Genomic DNA, 26,263 nt, shown 5'->3' on the forward strand with positions numbered 1-26,263 from the left:
TTCTTGGACTGGCAGTCATACAAGAAATTGTGGTGACTGAGTTTCTCTACAGAGGTTAAATTCTGGGCTTTAGAGTAAAGAAGGACAGTGTGATGGCTTCCAGGATTAATGTAGGGGAGAGAAACACCATCACCCTCCAGGACCAGGAATGAGGCCTGGGTAAGGACAGTGTTTTGTCTTGGTAGATAATAACACGCTATACAGTTAGTACCTATAAGATGCAGTTTAGGGGCAGCCTGCCACTCCAATTGAGGAAGACTGAAAGTTACAAAATGCACAGCCAATTCTATGTATGCACCTGAAATCATTAATATTTTAGGACCTGGTCTTATTCTAACTGGATTATTTCACAACTTTATATGAATCACTCAAACAAACAAAATACAGATAAAATTACCATAGCTTTTCTCATTAAAAAAAAAGATGTGTCAGACAATAAATTCTAAACACATTATGAATTATCCAGATGAACACTGGCACTAAATAAGCATGCCCCTTCCTATTACTGAATGTAAATGACCCAGAGCTCAGACTTAGGTCACGGGGAGGCTTTAGAAGCATTAAAACAAGGCAGTGTGCGCCTCTAGGCAGGCAGTTAGTGCTCAGGGTGAGTCTGCGGGGCTCTCCTAGGGCAGCAGGGCTGGGGGGGTGGGGGGGAGTAGCTCTGAGTGGGCGGGGCCGAGCGCGATGGGCGGGCCTCGGGCGGGAGCCAGAGCCCAGCTCTCAGCCAGCGGGTACCCAGCGCCTGGCCTCATCCAACCTGCTTCCAGTCCCCCTAAACTGCCTCCAGTAGTGGGAGCCCCGCACTGAGCAGGAGAAACGGGGACCGTGTTTGGCAAAACGCGCTCTACTCAGAGCGTCAGAGAGGTCCAAGAGCCAGTGACGCGGGGCGACAGGTGCACACAGACCCCGAAGGCTGAGCCAGACCTGGGAACACGCGGTTCCACAGCGACTACTTCGTTTGCCAACAGGAACAAGAGGTGAGCTTTGGGCTTAGGAGGCGCAGTCCCAGCTAGGACTCTGTGCTCTGGGCGGGAGGGGGGGGGTCCCTTGTCCTTGGAACTCAGATCAGCAGTCTGCGGACAGTTCTATCAGGGGACAGTACCTAGGAATTGGCGGGGGCTCATCTTAGAAGCGAGTTCTCTCCACCCCTGCGGGTCATCAAGCGGGGCGTCAGCTGACTGGGAAGGCAGCGAGGTCTGTCCTCCCCATCCCGCCCCCCGGGGGAATGTGCGACGAGTTGAGCATCCTTGGGGCTGCTGGTCTCCAGCGCTGCCAGCCTCTGCGCGCTGGCCCCCGCGCGCGCGGGCAAAGTTTGCCTCTCCAGGTCCAACGTGTCCTCTCGCTTCCACAGCCGCGCAGGTGCCCACCTTTCCTCGACCTCCAGCTGCAGCCGCCCCGCAATGGAGACACCGGTCCAGATCTTCCGTGGGGAGCCAGGCCCCACCTGCGCCCCCAGCGCCTGCCTGCTCCCCAACAGCAGCGCTTGGTTCCCCGGCTGGGCCGAGTCAGGCAACGGCAGCGCCGGCTCCGAGGAAGCTCAGCTGGAGCCCGCGCACATCTCCCCCGCCATCCCCGTCATCATCACCGCGGTCTACTCGGTGGTGTTCGTCGTGGGCTTGGTGGGCAACTCGCTGGTAATGTTCGTGATCATCCGGTGAGCACCGGGGTCAGGGCGTGGTGGAGACAGGGCGAGGCAGGGAGGGAAGCAGCGGGATCCTGGAGCAGCCAGCCTGATGGTGGGGGACTCCTCTGTGCAGGGTTCAGGAAATTCTGGGAGGGTGGCTTCTTGAAACAGGCGAAGGATTTTTAGTGGGGGACTGCAGGCCTGAAGCGCCTCCAGGATTTAAGAGAGACCTACCTACCGGGCTCCCCATCCCAGGGCGCCAAAACCCTCTGAAAACAGTGTGTGTGAAGGTACCAAGGTTCAGACTGTATGGTCAATGTCTCTTGATCAAGAAGCCAGATGGTTTTCGTGGCATTTTACCTGGTTGCCTGCTCCAGTTTGCAGCACTTTGTTTGCCCTTTAAATATTTCTTAAGATGAATTTCAGGCCCACCAAGTGCACTGAAGGCAATTCAGAATTTTCTGTGACTCATCAGACTGATGTTATGGCTTATGAAACAAACAAACAAACAAACAAAACCTAATATTCTATTTAAGGTTATAATACTACATATAGGAGCCTTTTTAGTACTAAAATGCTTCATATCTTTACACTATCAGTGACTTTTGTAAATTAGCCAACTAATATTCATCCTCTAAACTGTGGACTGTGCAGATAGTTTTGAAATTGCTTTGCTGTTTCTTGCACCAGGATGAGATATTAAAGGTTTTTATTTTATTGCTCTTTTGTGGAATTTTGTTGATGTTAACTTCCAATAAAGTTCCAAATATCCACATAGGTGCTAAATTTCTGGTAAGTAAACTGATTCTTAATTTTAAATAGAAAGAAAAGGGAAAAGATGTACTTTGATATGTATGCCTTTTGAGATATATGTGCTTCACTTTCTCGAGACAAAATGCTTAGGAAATAAACCTTGGGGTGTGTATAAGAAAGCTTACATTCCTTCCTGTTGTCCCTAAAAATGGAGGAGGCAAGTTGCCCTGATTAAGGACATTGAAAGGATGAAGAACTAATTATTTCTTCTTTCTCCTCCTCTTCTTCTCTTCTTCTTCCTCTTCTTCTTATTCCCATTCCCCTTCTTCTTCTTTTCTTCATCTTCATGTTGACTTTAGTTTTGAGGCAGAGCCTTTAATTGTGAACTTTAAAAACAATATCTACAGTAGCATGAATCTTTCTACTGGAAAGTCACCATAATTAAATTTCCTCTTTATCTTTTTGGTGGGGAGGGAGCTTTGAAATGTCAGGTCTTTTATCTCCAACTATACTCAGAAGTTAAAAATCATCAGTTAAGCCTTTAAATACATATTATAAAGTTCACTTTACAGTTAGAATCTGTAGCATGCTACCCTTAGTTTCCACATTGCTTATCACATTTCATTGCAATTTCTATGTGATGAGTAAAGAATATGAGAAAATATGTTAAAGACAAATCATTGGTCCAAGTCATTAGTAATTTCAGGACTGGTTTCCATTCAAAGAGAAAATTACACAAAAGAACAGACAACTGTATTCTACATTGTAATTAAAAATTTTAGGAGATCTTGGTATAGAGGTCCTTTTTTTTTGGCAATGAAACATTATACAAAAAGAGGACTCTGACAAACACATCTCCTCTGTTTCTACTCATCCCATATTAAGTGCTTAAGTGAAACAGGTACATCTTATTGTTACTCGAATGAGTACCTGAAATCTTGAGTTTGAAAAGAGCTTCCTAGCTGCTCTTCAATGTTTTAAATGGCTGTAGACTAGAATTAAAAAGAATGGAGAATCCTAAAGCAGCACTTAGATGCTCTGTGCAAAGATAGACATGTTGGGAGGAAGAAAGGAATTCTTGCAGATTACATAGGACTTTATTGGATAGACTTCCCAAAGATAGCCACTATTAAAGTTTGTTAGATGGAGATAAATTCAGCTAAAAATATTTTAAAAAGAAGTTCACAGAACAATGTCATTCAGTCTCCTACCACATTCTCACTATTTAGAGGTTAAGTATGACAATAAATGAAAATGAAGTGTTACACTGCTACCCTGGAAAGCCAGGTATGACAGTTCACTTAAATTCATAGCCAAGAGGGTAACAAAAAAAGTTTTTAGAATTTGTTCATGTTGAGAGATGATTCAAGAATTGAAAAATAAAACCTTTGAAGAAAAGGTGATGGGCTTGGGTTTACTTAGCTCAGGAGAAGAATAGGATGATGATTCAAGAGAGGGCAATGAGAAGGAGGTTTGATATGCTTTTCAGGACTGAGCCAAGTCAAGTATGGAATCCACATGCCCTTCTTCTAATGGAAATTAGGGGCTTGACCACTTTGCTTGAAAAGATGGAGCATCAGTTTTGAGAAAGACTACTTTAAAATATTATACATAGAAAAATTTCCTAGTGTAACTCAGTCTTAAAGAAAATCCTTTAAGAGGTGACAATTGGATGCTCAAATGAAGGGCAGTTATAGGTCTAGGATGGAAAGCTCCAACTTGGGGAGAAAATCAGAACTGTGGAACTAGAGCTTTGGAAAACTAGAGCTTGATGACTATTTTTAGACCTGCTTTACAAGTAGTTTTTCCCACCTTGAGCACCTGGGAATGCTGCCCAGTGTCTTCTGAAGATAAAGTTTCAAGGGTTCTCATCATTTACTGTGCACCAACAATCATGACCCCATTTCACTGTGAATACCTTAAAATCCATGTACTCCAGCCTCTTCCCCTTGCCATACTTTGGGAGCTGTGATCCTTGGATATGCCCTTGGGTACACTTTGCAGGTTCCTAGTGCCATGTTAAACTTTAGTAAACACTCTTGTCCAGCACACCTGTACCCTGGACCTTGGCAGGCAGCCCTACATCTGACATCTTAAACATCCAGTCTCCTACATTTACCACAACTTTCCATGCTTAACAAATGTCTCCTGCATTAACAAGGATGATTAAAATTTAATGAATGCTTAACATGATGTCATATAGGTAAATCTACATACTTCATGGGAATTATTTTATTTAATCTTAATAGAAATAGATATATTATTACAATACCCATTTAACAGATGAGAAGTCCAAATCAAGGGCAGATTAAACAAACTAAGGTCACTCTTGTTTTCCTATGTCTCTATCCTATTTTCGAACACGAGCCAATTCCTGCTCCCATTTCCTATAAAAATAGGAGCCAGAATTAAGTATGCACTGGTTCCCAAACTTTTCATCTGACTAGATTCTCTTTTAACAGTTAATGAATGACCTTAACCAGTAGGTCACTGAGGGAGGAGAATTCAGTTTCTGTGGTCTCTCCTCCTGTGCATATTGATATCTACTCTCTCTACATTCTGTTCCATCTCAGGGGAAGAACTTCTTTATTTCTATACCAGTTCCTGTGTTTTGACCCTCATCCTCTGGAGGCTTTGCTATCCAGTTATCTCCTTTTACTCTATCTGAAATCTCTCCCTGTCCAGTGTCCCTTGTCCATTCAGCACATGAACATGCTCAATATCCACCAACCCTCCATTTTTCTGAGTTCCTCTAGCTAATGTCCTTTATCATCCTGTGCATTGCAGATAGGCGGACTTCTTGGAGGAATAATCTATTCTCTTGGTTTCATTGTCTCCCCCATTTCTCTTTTTCCTGGTTCCACTTGGTTGCTTTGCTTGAGACTCCTGTACCAAAGTTATGGCTTCATGTTTCAGAGGCTTGTTGGAGTTTGACTGGTGCCTGACATCTGTGGAGGTCTAGCATGCTTTGCCCAACCTTGGGTTTCTCTGAAAACCCTCATTCCTCAGTTTCTCCCTCATCTTCTGGGCTTCTCTTCACATATTCCTCTTCCTCTGATGTTTTTCCTCGGGTCTTCTCAGCTGTCTTATGTCCCCACTTGACATATTCTTTGTATTAATCAAGGCTCAACCAGCTAAGCAGAACCAGTAGTGGACATGCATGCTAAGAGATGTCTTGCAAGGAATTGGGTTACATGGTTGTGGAGCTAGCTGGCTGGGCACATCCAAAATCCATAAAGGCCATGCTGCAGAAAGCTGGAAAGGACAGGCTGATATCCCCAATTAGAATTTCTTCCCCAGCAAACCCCAATTCTGCTCATAAGGTTTATATATCAAGCCCACTTAGATGATCTATGATGATCTCCCTATGGTCTAGAATGATCTCAGCTAATTATGTCCTTTAATCACTTCTAGAAAATACCTTCACAGCAACACTCAGATAGGTGTTTGGAAGACCTAGTCACAGCCTGGCTGAGAGGATACAGCATACTGTCCATTACACCCACTTTCAATGGTTTGGGCCATTCTTATGACTTTAACTGTCAGGTACATTCTGAAAAATCCTAAATCCAATCTCTGACTCCCAGTTATCCATCCCTTCTGCAGACTCAACTTCCTTCTGGATGGCTCTATGTGATGATCTCACTAGCATCTTGGGTTTCTAGAACATCTGCCTACCCTGGTCTGCAAGGACTGAACTTACCAAGTGCCACAAACTGGGTGGCTTAAATAGCAGAAAGTCATTGTCTCAGTTTTGGATGCCAAAGTCTAAGGTCAAGGTATCCACTGGGGTGGCCTTCTCTGAGTTCTGCTTTTTTCTTATAGATATCTATCTTCTCCCTGTATCCTAATATGGTCTCTCTGTACAGTTGTATCCAAATCTCCACTTTTTATAAAAGCAACAATAATATCAGATTAGGACATACCCAGATGTCCTCATTTGACCTTATTTACTTCTTTGGAGGCCCTGTCTCTGAGGTATTGGTGACTAGGACATTAACATAGTAATTTGGGGAGGACACAGCTCAACCCAAACACAACCCCTTCTCCCTCTATTCTCCTTAAGATAACACTCTTCTCAAGCTTCAAATTCCATAATGTTATGTTTATTTTTGTTTAATTTAGAGGAAAGCTATACTTCTGTAAAGGTTTATGAATAAACAAGGAAATGTTTACTTAGAAAAAAAAACAGGATCAGAAAATTCTTTAATTATTGGTCATAAGTTTTGCCTTTCCCTTTTATCATTAGTTTTCACTAATTAGTTGCTAGAGTTCAGTCCTCTCCTGACCTTGCCCTGGGAGTAGAAGTCTTATGCCTCCTTCTCCTTCAGCCTTAGCACATTGAAATTTCTCTACCAGGGGTGACTTTATAAGGAGTTTAGAGGAAAAACAAACCAAAAAAGACTATGGAAATTGTTACACTTGCTAAACTCAAATTTCTTCTCCAAAGGCAACAAACAACCCAAGTTTTCTGGGTATGGAGCTTGGTCTTCATGAAGGCACTTATTTTCTTGCTCATAATTGGAGTAAAGAGCATTTATCCCTCCGCTGTTGAGCAGAAGTTCCATGCTTCTCTCTCCTAGGTTCTGTGGCATGTTCTACTCACTCAGGGCACTGCTGGGCCAGTCTGGTCCCTTGGTAACTGTATCAAGAGCTGGAGTTGTATGTAAAGGAATAGGGTAGCCCAGAGTGTCTGTCACAGTGCCTGCCTCTTTTCGTCCCCCTCCTTGAAATACTTATTGTCATCACTGCAGTGGTGTGTATATAGTAATGTTTACTTAGAAAAAAAACAGACTCACAGACTCACAAGTGTCACCATAGCCCACGTTAGATAATGTTCCCCCAAACCACATGGAGAGAGGTATTAACAAAAACACCAAGGTGCAATGCTGTGCCTGCATAATTCACTATTTGCTGCTCCCTGTTGAACACTGGCCTTGTCTGGGGCTTTGAATAGTGCATTCTCATTTTTCCTAAATCTTGTTTTGGAATCAGTGTTACATATTTCCTTTGATGCAAATGTCACAGAAATAACTTCAGGAATTAAAAGCCTGTCTTTCACTTCTCAAAGAAATTTGTACCTTTTGGACAGCCTCTCAAAAAAGAGAATCAGTTTCATTGCAATTGCTTATATGGATTAGCTAAAATTATTTTCCTACCCTTGGGATGTGTGATTGCAGAAGAAGTCCAAAACCTGGTGCAATCAAGGGTCAAAGATCAAACAAGTGTGAGGAGGAAGGGAGGGAGGGGTTTAGGGGGAGGAAAGGAGGGAGGGAGATGAGGGGGAAGGAGGGAGGAAGTAAATTCATTTGGAGACCTGGAATAAGGCTCTTAAAACTTTAACAAACTCAAAAAAAAAATTGTAGCTTCCAAAATTACTTCTCGATTCTATTGGCTTTACAGTTTTTCCTGGTGTCTGCCTCACTCTTCATTTTGAGAGGGGTTTATTCTTCTCTGGAAGAGAAGAGTTCCTCCCTTCATTCCAGATTAACTTTTGGATGAACTCAATTATTGCCCCAGGAGGCTCTGAGCCCTGGATGGCTGCAGGACAGATGCCTTTCTAAAGTTTGGCTCATGTGATTTTAGTGGTACAAGTAATATAGACTTAGAACTGGGTTAATAAGAGAAAGTTTCAGAATAGCATTTCTTTATTCCTCAGTGGAAAAATCAAACAGTAGTTCCCTCCTCTTCTTTTAGAGGGAATTCCAGTTTATGTCTTAGATAAGAAGAACTTATGTAAGAAGAATAGATTTTAGGAATGGGATAATATTTTAAAAGGCTTGTGGGTTATTATTTGTTTGATGCTTGCTGTACTGGCTAAGCAAATTAGAATTTAAATGAAAGATAAGGAAAACATGATGAAATGAGAGATTCCAAAGAAACTGGTCAGAAGCTGGAGGGGGAGGCCTTAAGTTTAGGCATGACTGGAGTTAGGAGCATGTAGAGATCAGGTACTACAATAGACATGATTTTCTTAGCTCCTGTTGAACATTAGCTCATTTAAATTAACAACAAACCTATGAAATAAGGATTGTTAGAGCTTTTTTTTTTTCCCAGATGGGACATAAAACTGTAGAGTTTCAAGTATCTGTCTGAGGGCCCATGATTGCTCAATGACCAATCTAATATCGGAGCCCAGGGTCTGTCTAACTCTAAATCTCTCTCTGCTTTCTGCCTTACTGTGTGTTGCTTCCTACCCAGGGAAGAGCAACTTCATCTGACAGAGGGCATAGCAGAAAGGGTAATCACGGGGCCTCTCTACTAGTCCACACCCTAAGACTTGACCTTATCTGGGTCAGATTTATATGTAAAGATATGGAATGGAATTAAAAATATCCACATACCTCTAGGCACTAAGCTTTGCACTAGGAAACAACATGCTAGTTCATAATTTTAACTTTCTTCTGAGAGCTGGTAGACATGATAACTTTCACACTGCATGCACAACTGGGTGCACTCAAATATTTGTTCTGGGAGTTGAAAGGCTGTACCATGACACCACTGTAACTAGTGAGACAGAGGAATGAGCTGTTCCTGGGGCACTGGGTAGTCCAGTGAAATTCCTACTTGGACAGTCCCTGTATTTCCTGGCTACTGCCCTTCAGGGGCAGACTGCCAGGGTGCAATGCAGCTGCACACCTGGGATCCTGGCTGTGCATTGCTACTGTATGCAACTGCAGTACAATGGGTCAGGAACTCAGGTTCTTTTGGAGTTCTGCTCAAGACTTTTGCTCTGTGCATGTGAAGGAGTAATGCAGGGTAACTGTAAGGGTCGGAATCCTATGTGAATATGACTTTTTTAGGATATTACAGACTGAGGAGATGTCAGTCAAATCATTGGAGAAACAATGACTGAATTTCCTTTCTTTTTAGAAAATAAGTAAACCATTGCCCTTTTGTAAACACACACAATTCCACTAGCAAATAATCCAGGAGGATATTTAGCAAACTAATGTTATTGAGACAAACCAAAGCTATCTGGAGAATTAGTGAAACAAAAACATGCCTGGTAAAGTCTCTTTTTAAATATGAGAAGTCACATCAGGACCATAATTAGTATTCCTGATCATTTTATTTTCACTGAAATTTTTAGAGTGACTTCTCTAAAAAGTAGTTTTAAGTACATAGCAAAATTGATTGGGAAATACAGATTTCTCATATACTACCTGCCCCTCACAAGCATAGCCTCCCCCATTATCAATATTCACACCAGAATGGAACATTGGTTATAACTCATGAATCTATATTGGCAAAGCATTATCACCCAGAGCTCATAGTTTACATTAAGGTTCATTCCCACCACAAGCTTTTTGAGATCTAATTGGCAAATAAAAATTGTATGTATTCAAGATGTACAAGGTGATGGTTTGTGCTTTAGTTTAGATCATGATGTCCCATGCATTGAAGGCTTGGTCACAATTATGTGGTGATGTTAGAAGGTGGTGGAGTCTTTAGGTGGTGTGGCTAAGTGGGAGGTTAGTGTCCTTGAAAAGGATATTGGGACTCTGGCTTTTCCTGTCTCTCCTTCTCTGCAATCTCTCTCTCATATCTATCTACTTCTCTCTCTCTCTCTCTCTCTCTCTCTATCTCTCTCTCTCTCTCTCTCTCTCTCTCTCTCTCCAAACAAAGTGAAATCACCTCCATTGTCACATGCTCCCACCATGACATATCATTGGCCACAGACACTCGCCACCAAAATAAATGGGCCAAATGATCAGAATCCTCTAAAACTGTGAGCAAAAATAAATCTTCTTTACAAGTTGATTATCTCAGGCAATTTTTTATAATGAAAGAAACCTAACACAATTGAAATGCATATACATTGTGAAATATATCATGTGTTAACACGATAGTGTTAACACATCCATCACCACACACCATTTTGTGCATGTTTATGGGTTTGTGTGCTAGGCAAGGAAACTTAAGACTTACTCTCTTAACCAATTTCAAGTATTCAATACAGTATTAATAATTATTGTCTGAACATTAGGTCCCCAGAATTTATTCCTCTTATAACTGAAGGTTTTTGCCTTGTCATCAACATCTCCCCCCCTTCCCTCAAACTTTCTAATCATTTTAAACACAAAATCTGGAATGCTATGTATCTGGAAAACATGCCTAGTAAAGTGAATAACCATGTTTGTTGGAAATGCGGAGGATACCCAAAGCTTGTCTCTTACCATGCTGGTCTCCCACTGTCAGCTAAAAAGGACTGCATTTCCCTGGTGCTGCAGAACTTTCCTCTTACTCAGAGTGGTTACTCATTGTTGGGATACAGCTGCCAGCTCTCATGGGTTAGTTTGATCACAATCTTCTTTTTAACCAAACAACATTGCAAGTGTATCTCATGGATATTTAGATATTTGGTATGTTAAAAAAAATCCACTCAGAAAAATGGCCACTAATCTTTAATTTTTTTTTCTTTTTTATCACATTGGTACTAAGGTTTGACCTCCCACTCCCACTGTCTCACTAGTTTGTAGTTTCAGACAAATCACCTACTTCATCTGGGCTGTCTCTTTGCCCCCCAAATGGGTATGATTGGCTTTCCATATACCAAACAGGCCTGTCATATTTAGTTTTATAAGTAATCTAGAGAAATGATTTAAAATAGATCAAGGAAATGCTCAGGTTATATGTAAATATGGCACCTATTTATATCAGGACTTGAGCATCCATGGATTTTGGTGTCTTTATGGGTCCTAGAACCAATCTCCCATAGAAACCCATGAACAACTAGACCACCTGAGGAAAACCTCAAATACCATGACATATGTGAAAGTGTTTTGTCATATAGGGTCAGTATGCTAATGTTTTATAATCATATTATCCTCTGGAGCATGCCCTGTTTTCTCATGTTAAATATCTTCCACGCCCATGATGCAGATTTGGCCACACTTATCAGAATGCTTTCCAATCGCTAGCTGCAAGAAGTAGCAGAGTTCAGAGGGTTACCTTGTTTCTTTGATAAAACGCCTGACTCCTTAGGAATCTTTGTCATAAGATGGTCCTGAGTTCCTGTATTTTTTATTACATGTGGATTCTAAGAATCCTTGAGAAACATGGAGAATACTTGCTAAGATTTTTTTTTCTCAGACCTTTCCTTTCCCCCCAAAAAGTAGGGTCAATGGCATCAAACAAAATTGTGCTATGGGTTGTTAGGGCTCTGGTAGGTAATTAATAATAGCAGCAATGGCAGCAGCAGCAGCAGCACTGTGCTGGTGACAGTGTTGTCTAGCACCCACTGCACAACTGTCAAGGACCAGCCCCACTGCTAAGTAATTTTCTGTGTGTGCTGTTTGATCATCATGACAACTTTGCCAAATAAAAAGAAGTTTCTGAAATAGTGTCTGTGACATAAGAAATAATAAATGTTAAAATGATTTTTGTCCTTTGGAGTTCAAGGTCTTCTGGGACCCAATATACTGTTCCCATCCAGTCACACCTGCCCCCAATCCTCAGCAGCATCCCTGAACCCGGAAATCCCTTTTCTCACCCATCCTTGAAGGAGACACTAGCTTCTCTATTCAAATCTTTCTCAAAGTTGAAGGTCCTGCCACATCCTCTCTTCTTTCAAATATGTCCTGATTTCACCGATCTCTCTCTTCTTTCTTTAGTGCAGATGATAATTTGAATTTGTATATAATTTGGGTTTGAATGTCGATTTTATTTTTCAGTCATCCTCAAATGATAACGTGTTGCTGTCTGTGGGGTAGGCACTGAAAGAACATGAAGACAGAGGAGGGAACGTGAATATAAATGGAGAGAGACAAGAGGGTGTGTGTAAGGAAACATGGGGCACGTTGGAGGTAAAGGCTAAAAATAACAGGAATCAATAAAGCTGAATGTGTGCTGGTGATCAGTCATCAAGATTAAAGGCTTATTGTGCTATTGTTGTGAAGGTGAAATAGAGTTCCTGATTAAAGAAGCATCATTGAAATCACAAAACAAAAACCAAGCTCATGCAATAGACAGCAAAGGAGGCCAATGATTCACTAATCATCTCTTCCTCCTGTGTGTTGACGGACCATAGCAAGCAAATGGAAAAGGACAAGAAGCCCTCATGACTGAGTCATAAGGACAGAGATCCTCCTTATGGACCCTGTGACTAGCATGGCAAGTGTCACATCTCCCAGGAACTCTGCCTGATAACCTTTGTTCCTGACACATCAGCAGATAACTTTGGTCCTCTTACCATCACACAAGCGCCTATGGATGTCACATTAGAAGCCACGACCCCATTCTCTATAAAGAGAACACACTAAGATGTCCTGGGGGAGCATTTCGCCTCTCTGAAACACTCTTCCCCTGAGGTTCACACTTCCCCGCTCCCAGGTTGACCCCTTTTCCTGACCTGCCCCTTGCACCTCATCCTGTGCATTGTACTTTGATTTGTAACATTCTCAAGTTTAGTGAGGACAGCCCCCAGACTTTGCTCTTTTAGTGCCATATGCTCCTGCGGTGTGTATGCTTAAAAAGTGCAGCCACTTGCTGCCAACCCACCTCCAGGTTTTCCACACAAGCCAAAGCTTCCCACCCAGATGGTGCCATTTTACTTGAAATGCTTGAGAAATTTTGTAAAGCCACATGGATGAAATAGAAAATACGGTCATCTCCTATCAGAGCCACAAAGCTACTTTGTTTTTTCACCAGTGGATGTACAGTGAATGACATAGAGTTAGAACTGACTCATGTTTTGTGGCTAACTATAAACAATTACCTGAGGGCTCACCTGGATTGTCTCTGAGGGTAAAGGTCTACTTTTAGATTCACGTGTTCACAGAATTCAGTCCCAAGTAGTCCCTAAGAGATCATCAGCAAATATTGATGGAACACAGAGTTTATTCATCACTTTTAGTTATACCTGGGATCTCTCCTCTTCCAGTGATGTAGGTTTATAAGCATGTGTCTTTAGAACTCTGGAAGGGAGGTTTTGCCCTGACATCTGACACCCCTTCCAGTTCCTTCCACTGAGGTCCCACCTCTCATGACAAAGCACCTAACTTACCTGTGGGGAACTCTTCGGATCCATGAGGGAAAAGTCATACATCTCAAATGCCAACTAGAAGGGAATTTGTTGTGAGAATCAAGTAAGACACATGAAAGTCAAGATACTGCACTCAATTATAAAGTACTGGAGATTGATGGGTTTGAATTTCTGCTATGCCTTTTATAACTCTGAGAATTCTATTTATTTATTTATTTGGTACCAGAGAATGAACTCAAGGGTGCTTAACTGCTGAGCCACACCCTCACCCTTTTTTTATTTTGAAATGGATCTCACTAGGTTGCTTACAGCTTTGCTAAGCTACTGAGTCTGGCCTTGAATCTGTGATCTCCTGCTTCAGCCTTCTGAGCTGCTGGTATGACAGGTGTGTGCCACTATACCCAGCTAACCATGAGGATATTTGAGGAAATTCTGTGATTCTTAGTTGTCTAACCTATAGAACAGGGATATGAACATCTACCATATGGAGTTACTCTGAGGACTAAATGAGATAAAGTCTGTGGACTGTATGAACAGTGCCTGAGACAGGGAGCTTTTTGAAATAAGTGGTTATTATGATTGTTGTCCATGCTCATATTTCTCATTCTAAGACTGGATGACAGGATTTGAATTCTGTATAAGGTCAATTTTTATTCAGTTTTAGACATCTATTGCTTATAAATACCTAAAAAAAAACTAAAAGCAAACTACCTTTAAACATTTTGTGATTACTTTAAGATCTGTTTTATTTTATGTATGATTCTGTCAGTTTTTCTCCAGTGTATCGGGTCTCAGTCTTCACTTTCACTCCTATCTTTTATATTCACACTGAATTGGGTAAATCTGATCATGAGCATTACCTATAACTACAGTCCTCTGTTTGCTGTGCTAACTGGTGGCCTCCAACCACATGGATGAGTTTGAGAACAAAAACTAAATTATACATGCTCTTTGGATCATATGCATTTCATTGATTATTTCTGGAACTCTATGGGATAAACATTATATTTTTCTATTTTATAATTGGAGAAACTGAGGCTCAAGGTGGACAGTGAGCCCCTCCTATAGTTTGGATCTTGAATGTCTCCAAAAGTCCATCTGTTAAAGGCTTGATCTTCAGAGTGGTACTACTGGGAGGGTAGTGGGGCCTGTAAGAGGTGGGACCTAGTAGGAGGACTGGTCATTGGTGGTGTGCTCTGGAAAAGGACTGCCGGTTCCCAGCCCACTCATTGTACTGGTGGTGAGGTGAGCAGTTTGCTCTGCCATGTCCTCCTGCCATGATGCACTGTCTTGCTGCAGACCCAGAGCAAGAGGTCGGCCAGTTATGAACTGCAGTCTCTGTGAGCCAAAATAAGCCTTTTCCCTTTACAAATTGATTACTTCAGTTATTCGTTATAGGGATGAAACACTAAACACTAACATGACCCTCTAAAATCTACATATTGTTGGAAGGAAAAATAAAGACTTGAACCCAGGTTTCCCTAACGTTATAAAGCAAGGACTGATAGTCTAACTTCATAAGAAAGAGGGAAATATAAAGGTCACAAAATCTGAGAGTAGGCACCAAAGGTATTGCCTGGTGGAATCTTGGTCAGTAGCAGGAATTTGGTGTTGGGGGTGGGAGAAAGTTGAAAGAGTACAAGATAGGTGTATAAGCTATATTTTTTTTTCAAACATAGAATCACATTTTTAAAATTTATTTATTATTTATTTATTTCGCATTACAATTCTTAATAGAATCACATTTTTAAGAAGACAATATCTGAGGAAATCACATTTCAGTCTTCCCCATTAGAAACTTTTGGCTCTGAGTTGAAATACTTGCTTGATACAAAAAAACATATTTTTAAATAGAGTACTTATTTTCTAGATTAAATCACTCTTTTAGTAACAGAACATTGAAATGGACACCAACTCAGCCTTTACAATGCTTTTCCATCCAACTATGAGTGTATCTACTTCCTAACACAATGAGAAGGGAGAGGGGGATTGGATGGGGAACGTGGGCATGACTCTGGGGGTGAAGTGGGATCCTATGAATCAAGCCATCGGCTGCCCTTATCTCATGAACTGCCAGTTAGGTTTTATTGTCCCTATTTATCAGGAACTGAAACTCAGCAAGTCACATAGTGAGTTCAGACTCAGAACAGTAGGACTTCATGTTAGACTGTTCTGCCACTAAGGGAAGCCAGGGTTGCTCTCTCACTGAATTTTAAAAGATGTTTCTCATGTGGAAATTTATATATAGAGAAGGGGGCCCAGATGAATTAACTGTGAGAAGGTCTACGACATCTGAGGTGTGTAGAAAGCAATGGTTTTACCTCTTGGTCTCTTAATGCTGTATGGATTTTGGAAGAAGCATTCTCCAAGCAAAATAAGCAAAATTCAGTTTTAAGTGAAAATGGAATTGCTCTAAACTTTTGTTATAATATAAATAATTTGGACTTAAAGGCAATCTTTAAGACCTATGTTGAAAATTACTGTCTCCTTCATTTAAAGATGAGACAAGTATGTGTTGTAAAAAAAAAAAGGTCTGTTGAGATTGGAGTAGAGATGGATTTATTTCTCCTCTGCTACAGAAGTGCTGTGATATGTGTAAGAGAACTCAGCCCAATTTATTTATAAAATACACTTAAAATGACAAGCTAGTGACATGCTGAAAAACAAAAACCAACAAATCTAATTTTGTTTTAGACTTTGCAATTGGACATTTATAAGAATCAAAAACCATTTTTTCATGTTCAAAAGATAGGATAATTACAATGATTAATTTCTTAAAAATAACTTTGAGGAGAAATGTTTTACCTTTGTTTTACCTAATGAAGGGAAAAGGATAAAGTGTCTAACATGCTAAAAGTCAAACACCTCTGTCAAATTAGAATTAATTGTCAGTCACAAAATAAAGACCTTTACTAAGTGCAATTCTGTTGAAAAGATCTACATATTCATCTATTTACCTACCCATGCTACCTTCATTATCTTTTTTTATTAAATATTTTAAATAATTTTTATTATTAAAATATTTTTAAGAAAAACCTCTAAAATAAAAAACTCAATAAATTCAGAGATCTCTTCCCAGTTTTCAACTACTCTGAAAACTGTCTGGAATACTCCTTCTAGATTTACACAATGATATTTAAAGAATAAGTAGGCAAAATTTATAACCCAAAGCAGTCACAAGCACATTCACCTTATGACTTTGATTTGAAAGATGGATAAAAATGCTATTGCCTCTTGTCTTCTAGATACACAAAGATGAAGACAGCGACCAACATCTATATATTTAACCTGGCTTTGGCGGATGCTTTAGTTACTACCACCATGCCCTTCCAGAGCACTGTCTATCTTATGAATTCTTGGCCTTTTGGGGATGTGCTGTGCAAGATAGTCATTTCCATTGACTACTACAACATGTTTACCAGCATATTCACTCTGACCATGATGAGTGTGGACCGCTACATAGCTGTGTGCCACCCTGTGAAGGCTTTGGATTTCCGCACACCCTTGAAGGCAAAGATCATCAATATCTGTATTTGGCTCCTGTCATCTTCTGTTGGCATATCTGCAATAGTCCTTGGAGGTACCAAAGTCAGAGAAGGTAAGAATCATCATTTTCATTCCATTTATTAAAAAAATAACTTCTAATTACACAAATTTTTAATTTGGGAGCAAGTAGGGCACATATCTAGTGGCACATATAAAAGTAAAAAAAACAATGAAAATATAATGTCTGATTTTATAGAAGATGAGAAATAAAATCATTCTGTGTTCCTTCCCATCTCTAATGCAGAATGGGATATCAACATTACCAGGACACAGATACCCACCATCTCCTATTCTGGAAATGCTTATCAGAATCTGGATGGGTGGAATGAAGCAAAAATCTACAGGCTTGTGGATTCTGAAAATATAATCTGGCAACTCCATGACACACTGCTCTTTCCTTTTTTTTTTGTCTCCCTAACAAGAAACAGAATCATTAGAGACATATGCTAGATCTCTTCACCTTTATCCTTCAGTGTTAATCTCCACATCATTTGTGACAGCTTCATTGGCTGTAGGCCATTCAAAAATCGAGTCCACAGATGGATAGTAGTTACAGATGAGCACAACCATTCAGTTTGGACATATTAGTTCTTGCCCCATGCAAACAGGATCACTGATGTTTTCCCTGTATTTCTGGGCTGTATTTTAGAATACCTTAGGGACTTTAGAATATACTGCCACCCAAGTCCTGCCTCCAAGGTTTAATTGACCTCTAGTGTGACCTGGTTGTCAAGATTTTTAATATCTCCTAGGTGACTCTGACCTGAGCCAAGGTGAGAACTACTGTTTTTGGAATAATTTTGCTTTACTAGTAAAAGACAAAGCTATGGAAAATATCTTTGATTTTAATAGAAATTTGCTGAGGGGAGGGCTGCAGAACAACTCACTTTGAACTTTATAGATGCTATTTCATGTTTCCAGCAAGTGTCTGAATGACCCAGTTTATTAGGGAGGTTTGTGATACCTGTGATTACAGGTAATTGAATATGCGCAGCAAAGACTTTCCAGGTAATAGTAAAAATATAGGTGCTAAAATAATTGTCGCTTATCTTGCTTTGTACATGCACAGCTTGTCTTTGGTTTTAGACAGTTTTTTTTAAGAGTAGTTTTAGGTTCACAGCAAAATCGCATGGAAAGTACAGAGTTCCCACTTACACCCTGTCCCTTACACAGGCACAGCCACCTCTGTCATTAACATCCCCGCCAAGTCCAGAGCACAAGTTAGGTTCATTCTTGGTGTTGTATCCTGTATGGGTTTGATACATTATAATGACATGTATCCATTGTTTTTAAACAAAACATGTTTTTTTTTTCATCTAAAACTATAAAATGAATTTCCAGCTCAACCACAGCCAATGAGTGATAAGCTCTAATACATGGCAAATTTTAAGAAATGCCTAATTTTCTCTATTAGAGAAGCATTTAAAAATATGATTAATCACACACAGGATTTTGTTTTTTCTTGCCTACAGCAAATGGAAATAAATTACAAGAAAGTCTTCTGACACTGAGGTGTTTGTATATCAAAACTCCAATTTAAGAGCAGATGCTGCTGTTAAACTAGGAGAGTGAGAAGAATGGCCTAAATAATAAAAGAAGAGAGATGATTTTCCCAGGGCAAATAAATAAACAATTTTTATATTTCATGTTACACTTGTAGACTTATCCACTGTATTCCTTCTAATATCTGTCAGAAAATGACATCCTAGAAGAAATGGATTTCAATTAGGCTTTTGAAAGAGGAAATGAAGATAGATGCGGTTTTTCCAGGAAGGAGATGTTGTAGATAAATGTGTGCAGATGCAATGGAAGAAAAGATACACCAATGTCAGCAGAAGATTAATTTGTGCAGCATAAAAAAGAAAAATGGGAGAAAATTAAAGTAGTCTTATAGGAGGGTTCTGTTCTTCCTTTTTTTTAAAAAATTCAAAAATAGATTTTGTTGATGTGATGAAAGACCACCCCATTTTCTGCATTCATTTTGGAGCATTGTAGTGTATGCATTTTAGGACTCTTAAGGGCAGTCCAGATACGCTCTCTGCACTGGATCAGGGCTGACTGACATTGGTGGTTCATAGTCTCATGTTTGTAGAGAAGGTTCACTGAAAGGGAATCAGTCATCAATCGCATTGGAATACATACACCTGGACAAACACCGGCTCAGCTAATGCCTCAGAGTTTACAGTATTACTTTTTTGCTAAGAGTACAGATTCTGGAAAAGTCTATCTGGAATTGGATCCTGATTTTACCATTTACAGGCATTGTCCCTGTGGAACTGTCACTTAGATTTTTGTGCCTCAGTTTTCTCATTTGCAAAATAAGGTTAACAGCAGAGCTTACCTGTTCAGGTATTTTTCAGATCTACTGAGTAGATGCATGGAAAGCTGGCAAAGTGGTCCCCAGTGTGAAGTAAGTACTTGATAAATATCAGCATTGTCATCCAACAGAGTGGCCTTTCATAGGTCCAGGCTTATTGCTTATGTTTATCCATCTTTGTCAGGATATTTATTCAATACTGAGGGCTCTTTTATATAGCAACACTTTCACTCTATAAACATAGAGTGATATTCTACATCTGATATTCTACATATTTTAGGTAAATATATTATATACTTTGAGAATTCATACTGTTATTATGATAGCTAAGTATTAGTATAGAAACTGCAAGCATAAATAGCATTGTTATTAACCAAAAAGAATACACACAACAAAATCTTCAGTTTGGCTATAAAATCTAACTCTGTAATTATGGAAGCCATAAGATGTTGGAACATGTGTCAGTAGAAGCTGAGACCCTCTGATATTAATATAAAAGAAAAAGACTGCTTTAATTTTTTGATTCATGCATAATAACTGTACATTCTTATGAGATACAATGTGATGCTTTAATACCTGTATACTCTGTGGAATGATCAAATTGGCATATCCATTACCTTAAACATTTGTCATTTTTATGTGGTAAGAAAATAGCTCTTGCTATTTTGAACATGCATTATTGTTCACTATAGCCAACCCACTGTGCACTAGAACACCAGAACTTGTTCCTTTGTCTACTTATAACTTTGTACTTGACCAGCCTCTCCCTAGCCCATGACTCCCCACACTTCCCACCTTCTGGTAACCACTTTTCTGCTCTCAACTTCTAGGAGATCAGTTTTTCTAGATTCCACATATGTGGAGTTATGCATTATCTGAAGAAAGACTACTTTTGGAACTGAGGAAATTGTAAAGACAACCCGAAAATGCATAGTTTTTCTGGAAATTGAATTTTTAATGAAAATGGCAGATTTGGACTAGAATTTCTTGATGAGTACCTCTTCTTGATGGTATAAATTCCAGTTTATTGATATTTCTGGGTGAGATTTCCAACTCTATCATCGATACTTATTTCCTACACTGCTGTAAAATTGGCTATTGTTGTTTATTTCACCTGTTTATTAAATAGTTATTGAATTCCTCCTCCATGCAAGATGGTTAAATGATGATTCCGAATCATACAATAGCCCTTGTGTTGCTTTGCTTGACTTAGGCAGGTGACTCTGGCATATTCACTACTGTAAATAATATGTATTTCCAAGGTTTTGATATTCAAGTGGAATATTACTGTTTATTTATTTTAAAACGTATTCTCTATGCATTATGTGTTCCAGGCAACACTCTTTGCTAAGGGTTGAACATTGGCTAGGTTCCTACCCTAAGGTTCTTACATTCTACATTGAGAGAAAAATATTAGGAAACATAACACATAATTATGGATTGAAAAACTTTTGTCTAGGAAATACAGTGAGTACAATACATAGGATAATTTGTAAGGGAAGGACTGAGAGAGACTTCTACCTAACTGCCTCTGAGGTGACATTTAAACTGAGGACAAACATGAGAAAGAGATAATACAGAATGCAAAAGTTAAGCGGGAAATATGCCCCCCCCCCCAAAAATGTATATTCTGACCTTTAAGGAAACCATTACCAGATTCAAGAGAAAAATAAAAATCTATAGTAGGATATTTATATTAAATTGACATTTAAAAAATACTATCCACCAAAAGTTCAATAGATATTTTTCTTTCTATAACAGTGATGGTAAATTAAAAAGACAATATTTTAAATAATTTCCTATAGAAGTTAAAGCAAAAACTGAAATGATTCCTTGTTAGTTTCTGATAGTCTTCATAGAAATAGTACTTTGGAAATGATTTTTTTTAGGGAATCAAAATGACCACTTACTCTGGGAGCTTTCATTTACTACTTAAAAGTTCAAAGATTTTTATAACAGCCATCTTTATTAGTGTCCAAAGTGATTCCATATTTTGTATTTTACAGTACGTCTACTTGAAATTCTAATAAGAGACATTTAGTTTTGGTAAAGCCTATTTGATTAAGATCACCATAAATTATTTTTGAATCCATTTATAATGTAGCAGTTTTATTATCTTAAAATATATTTGTTGTGCTATTTTTTAAACATTTTTTCCGTCTAAATAAAATATTTTTAAACAAAAATGACACTGACAGTTCTGCTCATGACTTCTTCATCTGTGAGGGAGGACAGTGCAAAGTGAAATCCACATGTTGTGTGCTTCCTGACTGCTCAGGGGCAGAAGGAGGTGGGGCTGGCTGGCCTTGGGGAATGGGAAGTCTGGGGATGTGTAAGTGGACCGCCCCACCCCATGAAAGTAATTTAAAAACTACTGATCCTGGGTCTTTTTTAATATTAGGGTCACTCCAAGGGAATTCAATCTAGCAAAGAGAAGCAGAGCAAATCAAGCCATTTTGTAAGCATATGTGTACACACACACACACACACACACACACACACACACACATTTGTTTTGTCTGAGTTACATAGTAATGGTAAAAATGAAAAATGTACCTGATTTATTTAAAGTTCCCTTGATAATGATGATGATTCTATTTGTATTTCTTTGTTCCCTTTTAATCTCCTTCTTTTTGTTTTTCTTATTCTCCTCCCCAAATTTATTAATGTTTCAGCAACACCCTTAATCATAATGAGCATGCTTGGTTCCCTTAAATCACAATTCCTGGGTCATCAGGTAGATAAATTTCTCCATCAGTTTTTGTGGATCCACATAAAGCAGTGGATGTTTTTCAGATAAGTTGGTATTTGTTAATTCGATGGCTAGATTTGAAATCTTCAGTCATTTATTACAAATAGACATTAGCTTTAATTGCCAGAGCCTTAGGTCTGGGAGAACTGCTAATACACAGAGATGCGAATAAGTGCCAATGCTGTAAACTAACAATATAGCTCTCCTGAAAGCCAGCAATGCCAAACCGACTTTCACAGCTGGATAAGTCATATTGCTAGCTCATCTCATTTATTCTGTTAAGCATCGTGTACCAATAAATGGCTGTTTTCTAGCTTCTCGGTTTTATGCACAATGATAGAATGGTTACTATAATATGGCATCTATTCCTCATTTGCTTGAGGTAACATCATCTCACTGTCATTGGACCTTTAAATCAGCGGTATTCAGATGCACATTTAAAACATTTTATTGTAGGCAACACTAACAGTAGGCTTCTCTTTGCGGTTCTGGTTGCCTCCTCTAGATGTGGATGTCATCGAGTGCTCCTTGCAGTTCCCAGATGATGACTACTCCTGGTGGGACCTCTTCATGAAGATCTGCGTTTTCGTCTTTGCCTTTGTGATCCCCGTCCTCATAATCATTGTCTGCTACACCCTGATGATTCTGCGCCTGAAGAGTGTCCGACTGCTTTCCGGCTCCCGAGAGAAAGACCGTAACCTGCGCCGGATCACCAGGCTTGTCCTGGTGGTGGTGGCCGTCTTCATCATCTGTTGGACCCCCATTCACATTTTCATCCTGGTGGAGGCTCTGGGTAGCACTTCCCACAGCACAGCCGCCCTCTCCAGCTATTACTTTTGCATTGCCTTGGGTTACACCAACAGCAGCCTGAACCCCATCCTCTATGCCTTTCTTGATGAAAACTTCAAGAGGTGCTTTAGAGACTTCTGCTTTCCCATCAAGATGAGGATGGAGCGTCAGAGCACGAGCAGAGTCAGGAATACAGTGCAGGATCCCACTTACATGAGGGATGTGGAGGGGATGAATAAGCCAGTATGACTAGTCGTGGAGATGTCTTCCTACGGTTCTCCAGGAAGAGAAGAGTTCAACGATCTAGGATTTACCCAGATTACCACTGCAGTCTGAGAAGAGAAGATGGGTTTTTTATAAACATTTAGAAATTTCATGGTTTGAAGGTGCAGGCTGCATGAGAAACCCAGTCAGTGGAAATATCCAAGGCTGTAGGGATGGAGGATGAAGGGTCCAAGGCACAAATGCAACTCTTCTCTACAGCAGGCAAGCAAGGCTGATTCCCAGTTCCTTTGATGAACAAAGAAATAGGAATTTTTCTTCCGGTTTCCTAAATTTAGTTCAATCCCCATTTGCTGTGGCCTTTCTATGCAATGTGGCTTCAAAGCTCTATTTAGGAAAAAATAAATAAAAAGAAAAAAATTACCCTAAAACATTAGCTTCAGAACTGAGTAGCATCCAATTCAGATGTTCAACATGGACAGCAACAATCTAAAAAAAGAATGAGAACCATTTTCAGTGCCTAGCTAACTTTCTGCTGGGTAGACCCATATTCATGTGGCTCTATGGAAAAAATTCCACCAAAGTAGGAATTGGGCCCACAAATGAGGCATCTGATAATCACATATGACAGAACATTGTCTTGACATGTAAGAACTTATTTAAACATGCAAAATGTGGCTCTCTGTTAACATAGACTAATATCTTGAAAACTACAATTGCTGACTTTTGTTTTGTTTTAGCATGCTATTCAGATAAATAATATTCTGATAAAGCATGCATTGATATAAAAAACATAAAGTGGTTTAAATGCCACCAGAAGTGTATATGATTTCGTCTGTAAATAATAGTCTATGTTGAAACAAGCAATGGGCTTCCTTTTCAGCCAGGACATTTCCCAGGAGCACACTAATGATATCCCTTGCATTCTTAAGAGTTGATACTGACACATTTTGCTGCAACATAAACTAGTCTCTGGAAGTCAGTCATGAGGGATTTCTTTCAGACTCCTGAACACCATTTAGTCCTTTAACCATGCTCGTAACACATGTGTTAACAAATTCCCCAAACTTTAACTCACTCCCAGGTTGTAAACCTTGGCAGGATCTATTGTATTTGTGGAATCTCTTTGTGGATATATAGGTATCACCAGATTCTCTCTATTCATGGAAGGTAAGGTGTTTTGATTATGTGCATCTCAAGGTATTATTTGTGGCTTTCAGCAGGGAGTAAAATTGTTCCTAAATGTGTGCTGAACAGGGACATTATGTCACTCAGGGTTCCTGGAAATAAGTTGCATGGTGTTCTGTGAAGGGCATGCCTGCTGAGGATACTGCCATAAGCAGTGTATTTAGGATAATTTTGCTAAAACTTCCAAATGACATATAAATTCTCTCTTTCCCCCTGAAACTTATGGTTTCAGAGATAATGGCTTTTTCTGTAATTTGCCTGGAGAGAAGAAAGGGATAATTTAGAAATGACACCCATCTCGAAACCTGTATCTTATGAGGGCAGCACCTTTTGGAATTTACTAGGAGAATTTAATGTGTCACCCCGTATAACTGTAGGTTATTACTACATCTAGACTTTTGTTCACTTTATGCTTTCTCTCTACCATATATTCCCCTTCCTTCTGGAAACCTACCCTTGCACTAAAGGTTTTACCCATGGCTTCATAGTTGTAGTTTGATCATGTTTGTGTCCATTCTAGATCTGAGCACCCATGGTGTAAGGCAATGTGGAAGATATTTTTCCTAATGAAAATGAAGAGAGCTTTTGAACATTTCTGAAATTGTATTGAAAATTCCTAGGTGCTCCTGTATCCTTGTAACTGGATGTAGATGATTATTCATTGATGTGAACACAGTATTTAAAAATCCTGGCTACCAAACATTGCTTAGGATGTCTATAGAGAGAGGAGTTCCAGGAACAAACTCTACTGAAAGAAGAAACAGGAAGACCTTTTTTTTTATGAAACAGCTAAACCCAGTAGATTTTCTTGGTGGATTCTCACCCAGAATGAAAGTATAAAAGAGATATAATTTGAGGATGAAATTATGGTAAAGTTCTCTTTAAATTAGCACACCACATGTTCCCCAAGCGTGCATTGTCATTACTGAAGTTGGAATCTTTCTCTGATAATCCTGCATCTCTTCATGTGTAAGTTGCAGCCCAAGGAGGAAGATAAGTAGCTTCTGGGTTATTGTGAACACTAGCTTCCTCAAACTGAAGGAAGAGAAGGAAGATGCAAATGTCATTTTAGGGTACTGCTTTAAAGGAATGATAAAGTGAATTACATAGAGTAGGAAAAGTACCCCTTCTATAAATGTGTTTCTTTGTCCAAAGCATGTCTGTTGGCATGTATGTGTGAGTGTCAGTGTGTGGGCTGCTGTGAAGAGCCATCATACTGCCATCCTTTCGTCTTTCCAGACAAAGCGTTTGTCCAAATCTCACTGCCTTTCAGACATCTCCTGATGTTCCTGTTCTCCCATCTCAGCAAGGAGGGCACTGCCTGCTGTGTCTCTGGCCTTGAGATTCACTATCTGTGTGAACTCTTCCTTCCTGTGTTTATAACAACTTGGGGAAGACAGGATGTAGTGAGGGGTCAGAGAAAATGCAGAGAGGAACCAGCCACACAGGAGGCAAGCAGTGAGGAGGAAACTTACAACTCTAACTGGGACCAAAGTGGAAAACATGCTTAGTGCCCCTGGTCTGCTTATGAACCTAGGATCATCCTCTATGCAAAGAGTTTAGGGTCAGGGCTTACCACGAAAAAAGAAGTACAGTTTGAAAATACTTTTGGGGAAGAAATCAAGAAATTTTCACGGACAACTTAAGAAAAATGGTTCCATTTTGTGAGATATTACTGAGAAATAAACTTTTATTAACTTGCATCAGACCATTTATAGATGTTTCATCTACTACTGGGACACAGATGAATAACTGGAATAAAAGGAACACATTGACTGGTTTTAAATGAGAGCATTGTAAGGAAAATTGTGGCAAGGTTATACGTCCGCTCAAAGAGATTTCTTTTCTAAGCAAGAGTTGTTTGGGTGATTCAGCATAAATAGGAAAATCCCATCCAAAAAGAGCATAAACTACTTGTGCCAAGATGATTTTCTTCTCTGAAAGAAAAGTATATTCATATATTCATTACTATAATGTATATTATTTATATATAATACTTTTAGAAGGTGATAATTATGCATTGTATATATGATTGTGTGCCTTGCAATAAAACCAAAATCATACCTGCTTAAAGTCACAATA

General features: G+C 39.6%; 1 protein-coding gene across 1 annotated transcript; it reads left to right on the plus strand.

The window, feature by feature from the left end:
- The first annotated feature begins 705 nt into the window (after window positions 1-705).
- On the plus strand, window positions 706-26,263 carry Oprk1 (opioid receptor kappa 1). Its single transcript, XM_005322903.4, has 4 exons — window positions 706-980; window positions 1,355-1,657; window positions 16,613-16,965; window positions 22,488-26,263. The coding sequence occupies exons 2-4, from the start codon at window positions 1,404-1,406 to the stop codon at window positions 23,018-23,020; spliced, it is 1,140 nt and encodes a 379-aa protein (XP_005322960.1). The 5' UTR covers window positions 706-980; window positions 1,355-1,403; the 3' UTR covers window positions 23,021-26,263.

This window comes from Ictidomys tridecemlineatus, chromosome 7 (genome assembly GCF_052094955.1).
Source record: "Ictidomys tridecemlineatus isolate mIctTri1 chromosome 7, mIctTri1.hap1, whole genome shotgun sequence".
NCBI lineage: Eukaryota > Metazoa > Chordata > Mammalia > Rodentia > Sciuridae > Ictidomys > Ictidomys tridecemlineatus.